General features: G+C 37.7%; 1 protein-coding gene across 1 annotated transcript; it reads left to right on the top strand.

The window, feature by feature from the left end:
- The first annotated feature begins 612 nt into the window (after window positions 1-612).
- On the top strand, window positions 613-16,981 carry LOC100891557 (TAF5-like RNA polymerase II p300/CBP-associated factor-associated factor 65 kDa subunit 5L). The gene is made up of 15 exons (XM_030974795.1): window positions 613-767; window positions 2,002-2,126; window positions 2,733-2,811; window positions 3,190-3,268; window positions 3,863-3,998; window positions 4,233-4,351; window positions 5,278-5,545; window positions 6,394-6,570; window positions 7,707-7,813; window positions 8,515-8,708; window positions 11,182-11,295; window positions 12,244-12,298; window positions 13,948-14,070; window positions 15,055-15,112; window positions 15,855-16,981. Exons 1-15 carry the CDS (start codon window positions 699-701, stop codon window positions 15,982-15,984), a joined length of 1,833 nt encoding a protein of 610 aa, XP_030830655.1. The 5' UTR covers window positions 613-698; the 3' UTR covers window positions 15,985-16,981.
- The last annotated feature ends 801 nt before the right edge of the window (window positions 16,982-17,782 follow it).

Below are 17,782 nucleotides of genomic sequence, written 5' to 3'. Positions count from 1 at the left end.
TGTGGGGGGGGGGTGTCTTAGAATTAAAATGTATCTGTGTTTCAGATGTTTACAGATGTGAAAAAAATAGGTTTAAAAAAGATGGTAACGTTAATTTTACCTTTCTTAAACAAAAAATGAAAATGTGCCCACTTGGCCCCAAAGGAATTTGTTGTTGTTGTTGCTCAAGGGGGGGGGGGGGTGGATGTTAAGAAAAAATAGGAGTGTTCATGCACTTCCCCCCCCCCCCCCCCCGTTGAGAAAAGCCAATGTAGGCCTACCCTGGTAAAATTATGGTAATCGCAAAACTAGAGAGGCGGCTAAATCAGCCCCCCCCCCCTTTTTTTTTAAAGCTCAAGTGGCACTATGTTAACGTCAAAGCATTCTAACAGCAAGCGTGTTTACATGATATCGCATCTCTATTTCATACCCGATCAGAACACGAAAGAAAAATTGAGGGTAACCACTCCACCCCCCCCCCCCCACCTTCCCCCTCCTCCCCACAATTTCACTTGAATGATGCATGATGCTGATGGTGCCGGTGGAGCCGCGCCAGCGCATAATAATACGCCAGCGAGCCAGGCGCAGGCGCTCGGTGAATCGCGTGGGATGCATGATAATTATAACATATCTCGAAGAGTACCGTACGAGATCGAGAGTCATATCAAAATTTGGAAGTCGACTTCTGTTTCCTAAATCTGCTCTTGTCTGAAGACAGGATGAAACGCGTAGGCAACGATCAGATCCAGTCTGCGGTACTCCAATATTTGAAAAGAAGGCAATACATTGTAAGTTCAAGATTTACAATAATTATCACTGATTATAACAAGAAATGTCAGGTTGTCGTTAGAGTAGATTCGGAGCGAACAATGCGGACACAGCTGGCCCGGCTCGTCGGGCCAGCTTTCCGCTGAATATGATGGGGACCCGTGTGTCTGCGCAAATAACATTTGACTTAAAATTGACAATAAATTTCGTTCAAATTTCCTTAATGCTTCATCTCATCTCAATCCTTGTATTTTTAAGAGTAAGTGTGCTGAAAATCTTAGCAAAATTTGAGTAAGAACAGTGTCATTTTTACAGAAAACTGCAGTGTTGTAGACTAGACCCTAGATCATTTTGACATTGTAATTTGTATATGTAAAATACCTAGTTAGGCCCAAGTTAGGGTTTAAGGAGGGGAGGCTATGCGAGGGGAGTGATGTTTAGATAACAAAACCTAAAGTGCTTTTGTAATCACCGATTCTTGCACCTGACAGACCTTACAAACTACCTTATTGAACTCCTCTAGCTCGCACAGGACAAAGGTCAATTAAACAAAGCACTATGAAATCGGTCAAGAATTTAACAAAAAATGTGAACATACATTTAATACCGAAGTGATAGCGATTTGCATACCTTCCACTTGTTCCTGATGATTTTAGCTCACATTTGATTCGACATTACAAAAATGTATTGTTAACCTCTCATTTGAGTTCAACATGTTGCTTCTGCTGGAAACGCAAATACATGCAGTGTACGCAGATATAGCCACTTTTGCATTGATAATGTTTCGTTACTCTACGATAATAGTGATTTGTTTAGTGTACCAAAAAAGGGGTTAGCGCTGGGAGTTCACTAAATTCAGCCAACTCTGTGCGTGCACCTTTTTACACTGAGTAGGCCTGTCTCGTCATCAAATTCATCAACGTAAACACTGACCACGGTTTGGGCATACATTCCGCTGATGAAACTACGTCTGGCTTCACTAAATCTGGAGGAGAGTGTCAAAAGACAAAATAAACTCCTACGTTCAAAGAAAACTTCTCCAAGCAGACAGATATTCCTTTCTACACTGCAGTTCAATTAGGCTGATATATCGGTGTGTTTTATCTATTTAGGCTATTCTATAGCCATTTAATATAGGGGAGGCCTGGCATGGATATTTGTTTGAAGTTGATTTTTACATTAATTTAGTTTTTACTCAGCTGGTCTGAATTCATTACACCTCAAGTTATATAAATACCTTGCTTTTCTTTGTAGGACATCAACAGTGAGAGTGTAAACCGGAAAAACCTGAAACTGACGGACTCCTTGAGAGAGATGGCGTCTCAGTCATCGCGGAAGAAGGAGATGGGAGCAGTTAACTCTGTCTCTTGTAATTCATGGTAAAGAAATCACATCTCAGTATTTATTTTATGCAGCTACTATGAAGAGTCTTTTGACGTCTTTTTCTTTTCTTATTAATTTAAATTAACATAAACTTTGAAGTGTGAACTACCAAAGGCACAGCTCATTATCTCAGTGGTCACTATTTGGTTGAATAATTCTTTAATATTCATTTTTTATCTAGTACCGGTACTTAATGTAATATTAATTTGGTATGATGTGATTGTAAATTTAAAATTATATTTGTTAATAAATCTGGTGTTTGTATGTGTGATGACTTGATTAGTATTTGTGTTATCACATCTTTCTTTGAAATTGATGACAAAGAGAACACAAGTGAACAGGGCTCGATACTAGCAGGCACCCGGGACACATGGGCACCCAAAATAATAAATTTCAATCCAGAGTCCCCAATTTTTTTTTTACATACAACGTAGGGGTAGGGCTCATGCTTACAAACTCTGAAATCTAATTCCGGACCTCCTTCTGAAAAAGTTAGTATGGGGCTCTGATAAATAGTATTATATAGCATTATGATCCGTATTGGCACTAACGCTTAAAGTTAAACTGAATGTTTTTTGTTCCAATTCCTTTCCTTCTAACAGTGATCAGGAACCTGACGTTTTTGAGCAGCAGTTTGCCAGATTTAGGCTCTTCATTGAAAATTCAGTGGAAGAGTATAAGGTGAGAATGAAGGCCCAAATCGTTCAATAAGACATGACTCTAAGTCTGAACAGTCACCAACATTATGATGAAGAGGGATATGTTAAAGAAAACTGTAAAGAGAGAATATGGGGTTTGAAGAGAGGAGTGTGATGTAGGAGATTTATGTATTAAAATGTGAGAATATAATGTGGAAAGAGAAGCAAACCTAAAAGTGAATAAAATATTGCAAGTATGATGCATTCTAACTGTAACTGAAAGAATATAAGGTAGATGTGACAAGAGTATGATGTGCAAATCAGAATAACCTGAGAATATATAGTAGAATAGTAATGGTGGCAATATGGTGCATTTAAAAAGAAGAGAAATTGAAATAAAAGATGTGATTTTCTCATTTAGCCGGACCTCCTATACTTGCTGTACCCTACGTTTGCTCACCTGTATTTGCAGATGATATCTGATGGACATCGACTCAATGGTAAGTGGATTTCTTTTGCTTGGGTTGAGTTCTGATCATGGGATTGCATTGTTTGTTTGTTTGTTTGTTTTATTTATTCACCATGTAAAATAATAGTTTACAGATAATAAAATACAGTGGGTTACATCGAGATACATAGTAGGAACAGTGCATAAACAAAAAATGTTTGAAGCGCAACGTCCCTAAGATAACATAGTTGGTAATTATTGTGAAAGAAATGTGGAATCGGTCAGAAGGTCAGAAGGTTGATCATCTAGCATATAAGTATTGGTGTGTACTGCAAGGTTCTGGAATCATCAAAATGATAAGAAATTTGGCCCAGTCTTGGTAAAGTTACAAGCACTGTGCACAGAAAGATCTATATGGGACTACGCGATATCTATCCAGTCCGGATAGATATGATAATCTACCAAATATATCTATATAAGTAATAGGCAGTTTCCTGGCAAAATTGTTATCATCACATATTAGTCAAAACATATTCTTTCACATGATTGGTAATAAGAGTTTCCATTTCATTTTTTGAGAGGGGGGCGTTTCCAAAGCTGATCTATACCTTTAACACAGACATGAATAACCTCTCCATCCTCCCAGCCCACAGCCTCTACACAAAGCACAAAGGATGCACTCAGTATCAAGACAGTCAAGATGCCAAGGAGTTGATGGAGAGACTGAGTAGCGTGCATCACAGTATGGATCTTATCAGCGACCCTCAACTCTCAGCATTCAGGTACGTTCAACAACAAAGTTTATACTCAATCATAATGGTCCATACATACCTGTCAACCCTAACAAATAATCTGGAAAATTCTGTTTTTCTGCAAATTTACAGGGGCTCTTTTTTATTTTCGGGGGCTCTTTTGGGCATTTAGGGGGCTATTTCGCCCGAGCCCCCATTGTATTTTTTTCACTGTTCATGAGTATAGATTGAAGAGTTTTTTTTTCTTCCTTTCCGTTGTAATAGGGAGAGTAAATGTGTGGTGGAGCTTGGAGATGAAGCCCTCCAGTATCTCTTGCGTTTCCTCCAGAGTCGAGATAACTCTGTTCTACTCAGCATCATCAATGTGCACATTGATATCAAAGGTATGTTACTTACTGGATAGCCACATTTGATTGTACCCAAGTCACACCAGTGGGACCAACTGCCGGGCCCATTTCACAAAACTTGTCAACAGTCAAATGACAGTATTTGTTATAAGCTACTGAAATCCTTGCTTCTGATTGGTTATCAGCAGATTTGTCACTGATTTTTGTCATTTGTCATAGAAAAAAGGCTTGTGAAACAGGGCCCTGTACATCACTTAACCAAACACAGAATTACCTTAGTATAGCCCAAATGGCCAATATTTGTTCGATTTGGATTCAGTTTGTTGTTTTCGTTTGAGAGGTTTGGCTTGGTGGGTTGTTTTGAGTGTCAGTGTCATTAAATGGTGTATTATCGTTAACTAAGTCTTACAAATCTTCTTGACTTGAATTTCAATTTGTACATTTGCAGCAAGGATCTCTGAAGAATATATACTGCATGGTCACCGTGCTGTAACTAATTACATCAGATAGAGCCTTTGACCAATCTTCATCATCGCTTTTTGACAAACAATGTTTAGCTTTAAAGGGATCGGGTAACTTTGCCTCAGATCCTTAAAAAAATCCTGGATTTAGTTCATGCTGCAATATTAGTTTTAAACCTTTAGGTCGTACATGTATCCCATGACTTTTACGAGCCAATCTGATTGTCTGATTATCAAGATATCTATGATTGGAATTAGAAATTTCACAATTTGTTTTCCTATAAAACTACAGTCTATTGGGAAAAATGAGTATGGTAAAACCGGTCACTCAAAGATTTTTACTTTTTTTGAGGCACTTTGTGATCATTTTGAAGCACAATTTTTTTAAGGCTTCAATATTACACCATATCACAGACACTGATTACACGTAGGGCCGTGCATCTCAGATTTAACATTGTTCAACGATGCCTTTAACCATTGCCTTTATCTATCTGTACACAGTTCGATACTCGTTGTCCACATCCTTGCAAGAAGCCGGTGAAGAGTACCCACAGCCATCCTCCTCCTCCTCTTCCTCCTCCTCCTTGTCTTCATCACTGCCGTCTGCTCCAAAGCAAACTGGCGATGTGTCTATGAAGGAAGATGATAAGAGAGAGGTCGAGAGGGAGGCCTTTCTTACTCAGCTGCGAGCAACCATTGATAAGGTCCAGAGGGGACCACCCCCTGTGCCTTCCGTCATCTTGTATAGTGTCCTCAATGCCTACCAAGGGTAAGCAAACATTAGTTCGTTTACTATTTTGCAGAATAGTGTCCAGAGGAGTGTTTCACAAAGACTAAGATCGACTTTAAGTTGGACTTAACTATGGCAGGCCGTTCATGTCACTATGTTCTCTCATCATTTACTGGCATTGGTTTCTCAATGGTTACCAATTGTGGTCACAAATCTACAGAATTTACATTTGTTGATGGTTCATTATTGTAGGAAAAAATTATTATCTAAAGATCATAATTGAGAGACCAATGATGAGAGCAACTAGTGGCATGAACGGCCTGCCATAGTTAAGTCCAACTTAAATTCGATCTTAGTCTTTGTGAAATACCCCCCAGGGCTCTGTCTATTTTTTAGTGCCTTCTGTCATCTTGTATGTTATCCACAGTACCTGCTAAAGATATTACAACAACAAAATTATTTAAAAAAATTGTAGAGAAATATCCACTGCAAAAGGTGCTGGTATTGATACAGATGAAAAATATTACATCAATTTTTCTGTCAGATCTGTATATGAAGATCTCCTTCTCTATGAAAACATTTTTAAAAATCTGTTAGCATTAGTGGTGTTTAAAGACGAGTAGTCTTTGTTTCTCTATTTCACTGAAAGTACGTCTCTTTTTTCCTTGAAACGGTCTTGAGATTCTTTCTGGTTGACCATTCACTTTCCAGTTGGTTGCACCAGTCTGTAGAATCTATTTTAAAATGCTACTCGTAGATATATATGAATGTCTTCAAGAAAATATTGATTTAAAACCACTTGCATATTAAGATTGCCTTTTGTGTCTCCTTTGACAATCTTTCTACACAGGTTTGACTCTATTATGTAATATGTTTTTCATTTGCAGACTGAGTTCTGTGAGTTTCTCTGATGATTCCCAGATGTTAGCCGGTGGGTTCGAGGATTCGGCCGTCAGGGTGTGGAGTCTCACCTCTAAGAAACTCAAAACCGAATCCCACGATGCTGATGTGAGTCGTGTCCGCTTGGCTGGCGATTGTCTACATAAGGATGTCATAGAGGATAGGTAAATACTGATAGTAATGAAAGGAATTAACCTTATGGGGCAGTCACACATGGGGGACGCACGGGGGACGCTTTGCCCGCGCATTAAAAATTTGCTATTTTGGCCAGTGCGTTGTCGTTCGCCAGGTGTGCGTCGTCATTCGTTACTCGTTTGTTGAGTGTGCTGGACCATTGCTATGCATTCAATGTCATTTGCTGTATGCGTTTTTGTGCATGTGCGCGGAGCTCTACGTATGAATGTACGTTCCAAAAGGACGCCAGATACAAGCAGAGCGCGCAAAACCAAAGCCAGACATTCGCGGAGCACATGCCCTGTATACACACAGCGCGCAAGCAAAATGCTACGCATTCGTTGTCAGCCTGCTAGCTTCTCCCAAATCCTGACAAAAGTTGGGCGCACAATTTTTCAGATTTTCAATGCGCGTGTTGCGTTAATGTGTGACTGGGCCATGACATGGGGTAAGAAGGGAAAAATTTGGTGAATTGTTTCAATAATCTCTTGTCGTTGGTAATGATGCAAACCTTTTTAATTTTATATTGATGAAAGAGCGAAAATACTTTGTATCATATATATACTACATCTTTTGAATTTAGTTTTTAATACATGTTTTGTCATAAAAGTTTCTGCCATTTTCATCCTTATTTCACTGCTTTACAGCACGTTTTTATCCTCTTCAAAGTAATATTTTATCATTTGTGCAAGTAAGGTAATGCTCCATTATGTAATTGCAAGTAGGAAGTCTTCCTATTGAAAAAAAAAACCCAATCGCTTCATCACAAGTTTAATGCCCTCCCCTCTCCCGAGAAGCACTTAGAAGGAATAATGTGTGTAGCACGTACCATGTTGTTTTGAAAAGCCAGTCTGTGGACAAGCATGGAGTTCAGTAAAAAAAAAACCTCTTATTCCTAAACATGTAATAAATGTCAATTTAATGCAAATACGTGTATCTGGAAACGTGTTGGATCAGTGATAAGTAAATCGCAATGGATTCCTCCAACTACTGTTTTTTTAATTCAATAAAAACAATACATTTTTTTATGCAGGATGACATAGCTGCTGTTTATATATATATCCTTTGTATTCCTCAAACCAATGTTTGTTTTTCATACCAATAATAATGTTCTTGTTTAATCCAGCCTTGGTTCTGAGTGTAAGGTCATGAGAGGTCACAGTGATACTGTATATAGTAACTGCTTCATACCCAATGCTCCTCTGCTCTTATCAGCATCAGGGGATGCTACAGGTACATATTTTGATTCCTTTAATTTCTTGTTTAATTAACCTATTCTATCAGGACAAATGTTAATTTATGATATTTAAGATTGAGTACATTGTAGACTGCTATGAAACTTCATGCGAGCAGTTTTAATACATGTTTTGAATTACAGAATAGTATTTTGTCATACTGTTGTATACATTCAGTGCATTGTAAGCATTTACATGGCCCATCTTTGAAATAGATTTAAAGTACTTCACCATTTTCCATCTGTAAATGTAAAGCTAGAAAGTATCATGGAAATCGTCTAACTGTCCTCAATACCATGGCCATACCGTACTGTGTTTAGACTGTCAGATCTTCAGGTTTTTTTAAAATCAGCATGTCCATCCAGCAAAATGATTGAATTTCAGTATTGCATTCTTGCAATAAACCAGTTTACTTACATATTCAAATTTATGGATGTTTCTTTCCTGGGTACCTAGTGACGAGGTATTCCATTAATCTATTATTAATGAATGAATACAAATATTTGGAATCTAGTCTGCTTTGCTCGTTGTTATGTCAGGCAAGTCCCTGTTCAGTTTCAAATTGTCAAGAAAAACCTTTATTTAAAAAGTATGCGTAAAATAGAGATATGTTAGTAAACCAGTCTATTCCTGAAAGTTTTGCAAAATCATATCCACCTCTCTATCTCTCTCTCTCTTTTTCCTTCATTCTCTCTTCAGTGCGAGCGTGGAGCATGGACACCTTCTCCAACGTGGCCGTGTACAGGGGGCACAAGTACCCTATCTGGGACCTTGACGTGAGCCTGTTTGGGGTCTACTTCTGCACCGCCTCCAAGGACCAGACGGCCCGGCTCTGGAGCCCAGAGAGGACCTATCCTGTCAGGGTACTCTCAGGTCATCTCATGGATGTAGATGTAAGCAATTATGCATTTATTTATTCATTTATTTATTTACTCTTATTCTTTAGTTATTTTCTGTTATATGTTACTATGTATTGATGTTTTCAATGATGTTTATATTGTGTATTTTCTTCAAGTAGTTTGTATCTTCATATATGTTGCATTTGTTTACAGGGCCCCCTTGAAAACAGTGCTTTGATTACTGATGGGGCTACCCTGCTTAAATAAAACGGAATGAATAAATAAATAAATAAATGAGAACTGACCAGCAGGGGTCAGCTTGCAACTAGAATGATACAATATATTGTTTACAATATTATTGCGAGGTGACGAATCCCCTGGTGCCACTTTCCAGGTTGTTCTTTCTTAAGATTTTTGACTTTTCGGGAGTGGAAATTTTGCTTACACTTAGCAATCTCTCTTCGGTCTGTATTGCGTAGGGTTCTGTACAATAGGATTTTACCTAGCAGATAAGCTTTCTGACGTTGTGAGATGATCGTAAGAACTGGGTTGGTGATCCAGAGCTTATCGTCAGAGCGATGTTTAACGCAGGTTGGTGGGAAGATCTGGAGGTAGCGAGCTCGAAGTGATGAAGCAAAGGACCCTACCATTTCAACAGCATCACGACATTTGTTGAGACAAGTCTAGTCCTCTGATTTGAGGCACTGGCTGAAGGTACGGGTGTTGGAGTCCCTCATAGGCCGAATCGTCGTCTTACGTGGCGCAGAATTAAGAATTACTTAAATGGGGTCGATGATGAAGGATCGATGATCACTGGTTGAGATGGGGTTGGTTACAACAGGTTCCTTGTATAACTCAGAGGAGTCAGTGAAGACTTTCACTGAGATGTTATGACCCTGGTGGGCTTCGAGAGGATTTATTTGAAGTTTTTGAACCCTAGTTCGTTAAGAAGAGGAGTAGTGTTAAGGTCGTTGAAGTCACCTAAAATCATGAACTTCGCACCGAGATGTTGTGATTGTAAACCATAAACTGCAGACTATCAATAATTTCATCTTTCAACGGAGACTGGGGAGGGTAATACACAGCACATACAAACAGAATACAAGTGTTTACTGAGAACCAGCTTTAACCATAGTAACTCTAGATGGTTGGGAACAAGGTGTGATTCAATAGGTGTGGCTTTGAAGTCTGACCTTACATATACGACGACTCCACCACATTGACGGTCATTACGATCTTTGCGATACATGTCAAAACCAGGAATTGATAATGCACTTGATGGAATTTTGTTGTTTAGCAAAGTTTCAGTTAAAACAGCTACTTGCGTCTTATTAACTCTCATAGTTGCCATAAGATCGCTGTGTTTAGAGTTCAGGGATCTTATATTGGCAAGAAGTATGGCTGGGAATTTTGTATTGAGTTTGTCATAATCCTCCCTCTGAACGGGCACCAAATTGTATAAGTTTTTGTATTGTGGCAAGAAACTTGTTTTCACTAGGTTGTGCATCGGGACTGACGCTTTCCGCAGACGACATATCATGAATATTCTCCTTCCAGCTCTTGAGACCATGTTGGAGATATGGCTATCCCATTTGAGATTCGACTGTAGAAGAACACCAAGCAGCTTCAGGCAATTTGTTCCCTCCATCGGTTGATTAATCAGACGTAAGCTTGGAGGATTCGCTCTGTTTTTGGAGAAGTCAAATGACATGGTTTTACTTTTCTGAACGTTGAATTTCATGTCATTTTCCTTACTCCAACATGTCAGCTTGTAGAGATGATCCGCAAACATTTAGACGCTAGAAGTAGAGCGGATCTCAAGAATGCTAAAATCATCCGCATATTTCCACCGTTGATCGGTATCCATCACAGCGTCATTTACCAGCGTCAAAGGACCCAGCTTGGTCCCTTGAGGCACTCCGCAGGTCAGAGATAATTCTTCGGAGATACAGGGACTGATTCTGACTGCCTGGCTTCGATCACTCAAGAAGCTTATTACAGTTAATAGATAAGATTGCTTCATCAACATGATGAGTTTGTGTATCACCACATTATGATTGAAGCGGTCAAAGGCCTTTGAATTTGAAAGGCCATTTCCTAGGCTTGTCCATACCACGGAGGATGGTATCCATTAGGCTCACCAAGTAGTGAGTGGTTGAACTTCCCCTTATGTTGCCAAACAGCCGCGGAGTGTAGAGATGTAATATCAGGACCAAAAATGTCACTTTGTTAGGTATTTTTGTAATACTATGCAACTTGTATTACTTAAAGTAATGCAAATTCAATGAAATTATAGCTATTTGTGCAGAGGGATCACAATTTTGTTTTATTATTCAATAATATATTGTATATTATGTCGGAGTTACCTTCTGAATTGTTTTATTTCTTGAACAATCTCTGAATGTGATCAATAGATAAGGTATAGTAAGGGCTGTCTTTAAAAACTATGAAACGGTCAGTATCTAGGTGCAAACATATGTAGATGTTCCTTCTTAAATTGTTACAAATTGTCTCTTTTTTTTTTCAGTGTGTCAAATTCCATCCTAACTGCAAGTATATAGCGACAGGCTCGAATGATAAGACCATTCGACTGTGGGATATTACACAAGGAAAGTCTGTGCGCTTATTGACAGGACACAAGGTAAGGTGGAGTGCCCATTGCATGTCTTCTCTACTCTCACTCTCTGTCTGTCTATTTCTCTCTCTCTCTCTCTTTCTCAAACTCCCCCCCCCCCCACAATCATTTTTATGGCACAAGAAAAATTAGGAAGAAAAAAAAAGGAAGAAAGAAATTAGAAAATGATAAACATACTGAGTATCCAGGCATTGCAGGCAGACAAAGAGAACCTTTTAAAGGAACCAGCTACCCCCCCCCCTACAAAAAAGAGCGGGAACAAGTCCACGAAAAAAAAATGATATTGAAGTTATGAATACAAAGAGAAAATAAAAAATGATCAATGTCAAGGCCTACACATATGTACTTGTATTTATTTATGAGTTTAATTTATTTTACTGAAAATTAAAATTGCATTATATTATCATACCTGCCAACCCTTCCAAATAATCTGGAATATTTAGAGTTCTGGATTTTTAGGACCTAAAAATTTGGAATATTCAGATTTTTTCAAATTCCATTTTTTTGTTTTGTTGTTGTTATTGCTTATTTAAAGCCAAATTAAGCCTGTTTCATTATGTGCCGCGATTTGAGAGTTTGATTTGATTTGATTTGATTTGGGTTCAGGAATTGTGTGTGTTGAATGGCTGCAGGATCGAGTATCGAATTTGTATTCGTTTAAAAAAAAACCCAGATTTACCGCGTATTGCCAGTTACACTGACGCTGCATGTTCGAACGCCTGTCAAGGGTACAGATTTCTTATTTTCCGAAGGCATACCGTGCTAGAAATTCCTAATTCTTATTTTCAATTGTTGGCAGGAATGTATTATGATACACAAGTAATTGAAGTAGATACGCTATGGTATCAGCTTGGAAAGCCATACAGATTAAAAGGAATTTGGTAATTTGGCACCTCTATGTCCTTTTTGAAACAATTGAATTTGATTTGATCTTTATCTACCTTTGTTTTACAGAGTTCAGTGTTGTGCATAGCATTTGCTCCAAATGGGAAGTACCTTGCATCTGCTGGTAAGAAAAGAAATCAACCTTATACAGTGAAACCTGTCTATAAAGACCACCCAGGGGAGACGAGTAAAGTGGTCTTTATAGGCAGGTGGTCTGTATGTACAGGTTCCTTTAGTACATGTTGCAATGAGAAACCATTTTCAAGGAAAACAAAAAATGTGGTGTTTGTAGACGGGTGGTCTTTCTATACAGGTGGTCACTAAAGCAGGTTTGACTATATTAGATTGTAGCTAAATAGAGGTGTTGTGGTCTAGTGGATGAGTCACCCGACTGTAGATCACAAGGTACGGGATTCCAATCCCAGCCTGGTACTAACATCCTTTTGCAAGACGTTAATCTTCATTTGCCACTCTTCACCCAGGTGTGAAATGGTCACCCGGTAGGATGCTAAAGTTGATGTAGTTTGCTCAGCATTGTGAGCGTCTATAAAATGGCCTCTTGCTGGAATGCTATCTAGGAAATGGAGAATGTGCATGCATCATGTGCGGGGCAAGCCTGAATCTGATGACTGGGGTAATAATATATCTGTAAAGCGCTTAGAGACATTGTCAATGTATGAATGCGGAATATTAACATTATTAGCTTTACAAAAAGGGAGGAGGGTAAAACAAGGTAAAGTCTGCCTTGACCTTGACTTTAATAAGCCATTAGAGGGACTTGGTAACATTGTTCAGATGAGAGAAAATGGTGCTAAGGTTGTGACTTCAATGCTAGATGTACAATTAAAGATAATCTTAAAGTTTGAGTGAAAACAGACCATTATTAATGATAAAAATTGGGAAAAACTGATCTGATCGATTCCTTAATCCAACTATATTATTACAATTTAATTACATTTTAGGTGAATGTAAATCATCACAAAGCAATGAATTAGCTATATATACCATTCCAGACATTTAAGTGTTGACAGATTTTTAAAAGCCTGTCTTATGTCTTATTTTGTACTGGAACTCCTTAGACATTTCGCTCAAACAGCTTCCAAGTTTAATTACTTTTAAGTATCACTTGAAACATAAACTTCTCCTCCAGTATGAAAATGTTTAAGGTCATCATGATAGAGACCATCGGTATTATCAACACTTGTTGGCTGGCTGCACCACACACCTGTTTTTGTTCTTTTGTTTTGTTTTTTGTTTTATATATTATGTAACTAATGTATTATATAAAGGGAACCTTAATTACAAGCATAATGCTTCCAAGGTTTCGTCCTCATTACTGCAGATAATTGTTAGCATCATATGTATTTAATGACTTGCCATTACATCGTTTTTATTACTGTTGTATCAATCAAATATTATGTACATGTTTTGTTACCTTGTATATGCCTTACTTTGTAAAATTCTTTTCACATGCAGTTAATGTGGAAATAAAACCTAAATAAAAAAAATTAAAAAAATTTTCATGGAAAAACAGTTGGGAAAATAAAGAAAAAGGTTGGGAGAACTTACTGTTAGAGAGTGTCGCACCTTCAAAGAAAAACATAAATATCTTTGTGGTTCGAGAAGTTTTCAGGATTTTTTGCATGCTAGAGGGTTAGTACAGTAGAAGAAATATAATAGGTAACATTTCATACAAAAATTATGCAATTTTTTCATCAACCCTCAACAATGTTACTGAATCACTTTAACCCTGATACCTTGTTTTATTTGCAGGTGAAGATCGTAGGGTTCGTGTTTGGGACTTGGCAACAGGAGGTTTGATGAAGGAGTTGAGAGGACACACAGACACTGTTTATTCACTAGCATTCAACCCCGATAGCTCTATGCTAGCTTCCGGTAAGAAATTATATATTTGTTGATTTATTGCAACCGTATTCAAGTTAAATTACAGTACTGCTAAAATACAAACAATTATACTTTGAATGCTTCACAGTATTTAAAGATTTGTAGAGTAAAACTATACAATTAGAGTGACAGTTAAAGATGTGATAGCAACATTTGAATTACAACTACATAACATGAAATTAATCCAGTATATGAATTGTTAAAAATCATCAAATATTTGTGTTGTATTCCTGTGCATAATATGGTGAATCGCTTCATGCTTTAAACATTATCAAGACGAAGTGAAGTCTTTGATGAAGTATTTAGGTACTCTGTAAAAGGAAGTATGGGATTTATTTAATATTTTTAGATAAACAACCTTTAAAGAGAAGGTAGAGTTCTGGGAAGAGGTGACAAACTATTTGTGAGCGTTATCATTGTATTATGCAAGTGTGAAAGAACATCAGAGAAAAAATGCTCCTTGAAAAGCATGGCTCATCAAATGCCCTAATATTCTAAATATGGCATGTATCATAACAATCGGGACAGATTTTTATGCCACATGTTCATGTAGTCCTATATACATATTTCTGTGTACAGTGCTTGTAAATTTACCAAGACTGGGCCAAATTTCTTTTCATTTTGATGATTCCAGAACCTTGCAGTACTTACATGCTAGATGATCAACCTTTTCTGATCCATTCCACAACGTTTCTTTCACATTGCAATCGCATGACCAGAACTCAACTTTATCTTTAACTAAGGGTTCTTTTGAAATACACTGTGGGGAGATATGACAAGTGGTATGGTATAAACAAAGGAAATAACAATGGAATTGAAATGATGATATAGTGATTGCAATTTTGTATTAAAAACCCTTGGGTTTAACAAAAAAAGATGTGCATTTTGGTACTTCTAAAAAATTATGGTGAATGTGTCAATGTGTTTGCAATCTTGTTCTAAGCTCCTACACTTTGTTTCTTCTCCTATTTGTAGGTGGGGCTGATTGCACCATAAGGTTATGGGATATCAGGCAAGGCGTTAAGCACACAGTGTAAGTATACATCATTCTCTCCCATTTAAGTGTGAAGTTTAAGAACAGTCAGGCATTTCTAATAGTCTTCTATTGTTATTGAAAGTAATTTTTGTGTAAAATGATTATCTTCAGGCTCAACATTTTTAATTTTTGTTTATTGAGATGATCAAATCAGCTTTAATTTCCAAAGTGATTTGTATAGGCCTATACTATTTGATAAGGAAAGATCTTGATGACCTTGTGTATATTAACATGGCTAACTTGCTTAAAGGAGAATGAAACACAACAAACAAATTTGTAAGCCTTTTATAATATCTTGAAATTGCTCCTATTTGATTACTTGGCAAGAAGAACCAGCTCTTGAAAATTTGCAGTTTCCTTCCTTCGATTGTCCCATGGGCGTCGCCCTACATATTCCTATTTTTTTTACAACACATGATTGTTATACATCAGTATAACAATTGTAGTTAATGGAAATGCTATGAGATGGATAAGGATATCTGAAGACTTTAGACTGGTTATTGAGGTGACACAATACATATATTGTGTTATAATACACTTCTAACACAAGTTTGAAATACAGTCAAACCTGCTTTAGTGACCAACAAATGTATTTTTTGTTTCCCTTAAAAATGGTTTCTCATTGAAACACGTACTAAAGAAACCTGTCTACAAAGGCCACTTTTGTGTTTCCCTTGGGTGGTCGCTATAGACAGGTTTGACTTTATATTCATATATTTTTTTTCAATTTGCTTTGCAGACCTGAAAGCGGTGGACATTCTGGAGAGCAAATGGCATCCATCTCTTCCAGACAGACTCACATTCACAAACTCTCCTTCTCCAAGTGCAACCTCCTACTTGCTGGTGGAGGTATTGCCATGGCAACCTGAAGAATGAATGATGCTGGTTGGTTACTCCAGCAACAACTCACATCTTTCTTCCAAGTTTAATCTTTGGCTCGCTTGTGGAGGTATTGCCATGGCGACCTGAAGAATGATGCTGGTGACTCCAGCAACAACAACTCGCATCTTTCTTCCAAGTTTCATCTTTGGCTCGCTGGTGGAGGTATTGCCATGGCAACCTGAAGATTGATGCTGGTTACTCCAGCAACAACAACTCGCATCTTTCTTCCAAGTTTCATCTTTGGTTCGCTGGTGGAGGTATTGCCATGGCGGCCTGATTATGAATGATGCTGGTACTGACTCCAGCAACTACTCGGATCCTTCTTCCAAGTTTCATCTTTGGCTTGCTGGCTCGCTGTTGGACGAAGAAGCAGGATTCTGATGAAGTATCACGCATTCCAAAACTTTGTCCCAAACTTCTACAGTCAAATCTGTCTATAGCGACCACCCAAGGGAAACACAAAAAGTGGTCTTTGTAGACAGGTTCCTTTAGTTCATGTTTCAATAAGAAACCATTTTCAAGGAAAAAAAAACATTTGGTCTTTAAAGACAGGTGGTCTTTGTAGACAGCTGGTCACTAAAGCAGGTTTGACTGTACTTGCATGTAGAGGAATTGCTAGTAGCTTCTTTGAGTATGAACCTGGTTACACCAATAACAACTTATATCCATCAATCTTCTAAGTTTTATTTACATCTTACTCAACAAGGTAGTTGCAGGATTGTGATTAAACATGAAACCTTCAGAAACTTTTGTCACGGACGTCTTGTTTGCTGGTGGAGGAATTGCCATAGCAACTATAACTCTGAAAGCTGGTAACTCGAGCAGCAACTCCCATCAATTGATATTCTAAGTTTCATTTCCATCTTGTCAAGAAGGATGCTGCAGGATTTTGATTAAAGGGATTGGGTAACTTTGTCTCAGATTCTGAAACAAAATCCTGGATTTAGCTCATGCTGCAATGATTATTATAAACCTTCGGGTCATTCAGGAACCCCATGACTTTAACAAGCCGATCGCCTGTCTAATTATCAAGATATTTATGATTGGAAATCGAAATTCAAAAATTTGTTTTCCTAACAGTTTTTATAACACTACAGGCTATTTGGAAAATGAGTATGGTATAACCGGTCACTTAAAGATTTTTACTTTTTTGAGGCCCTTCATGATCATTTTGAAGCGAATTTTTTTCAGGGCTTGAATATTACACTGTATCACAGACACTGATAACATTTAGGGCCATGCATCTCAGATTTAACATTGTTAAACGATGCCTTTAAGAATTAAATTCTATTTAGAGGGAAATCAATCTTGCCAAGATTTTGGAGAAACAATTAAAAACAGGAGAAACTTTGAGTACCATTACATGTCCCTTCCTTGAAAATGAAGTTTTCAAGTTTGTTAAAATCTTTTAAAATTGTATCCTTTACAACTTAGGTAACCATTATCAATCAATTTGGATCTTCCTGTTTTCAAGGTTGCATTCAAAAGTTTAAAACAGATCATTCTATACTCAAATATCCATAGGGATATAAAATAAGTTTATTTTCTACATAGAATGAAATAGAATGAGATATTTTGCTCAGTGTTCATGCATAGTGCAAGTCTTCGGGCTGTTGAAAACAGACCGGACAAATAGCAGGCTATTTTGCGAACTAGTCCAAGATATCTTGGGAAGATTTCCCGAGCAAATGGCCTGCTATTTGCGTCTTCACCTGCCAAATAGCCCGCTATTTCTTGATCAGGCTAATTTCCAGAATAAAAAAGCGGGCTATCTGGCAAACTGGA

Source organism: Strongylocentrotus purpuratus, unplaced genomic scaffold, assembly GCF_000002235.5.
Source record: "Strongylocentrotus purpuratus isolate Spur 01 unplaced genomic scaffold, Spur_5.0 spur5_scaffold_7, whole genome shotgun sequence".
Taxonomy (NCBI): Eukaryota; Metazoa; Echinodermata; class Echinoidea; order Camarodonta; family Strongylocentrotidae; genus Strongylocentrotus; species Strongylocentrotus purpuratus.
Note: the sequence above shows the minus strand (reverse complement) of the source record. Positions and strands in the feature narration are given on the sequence as shown.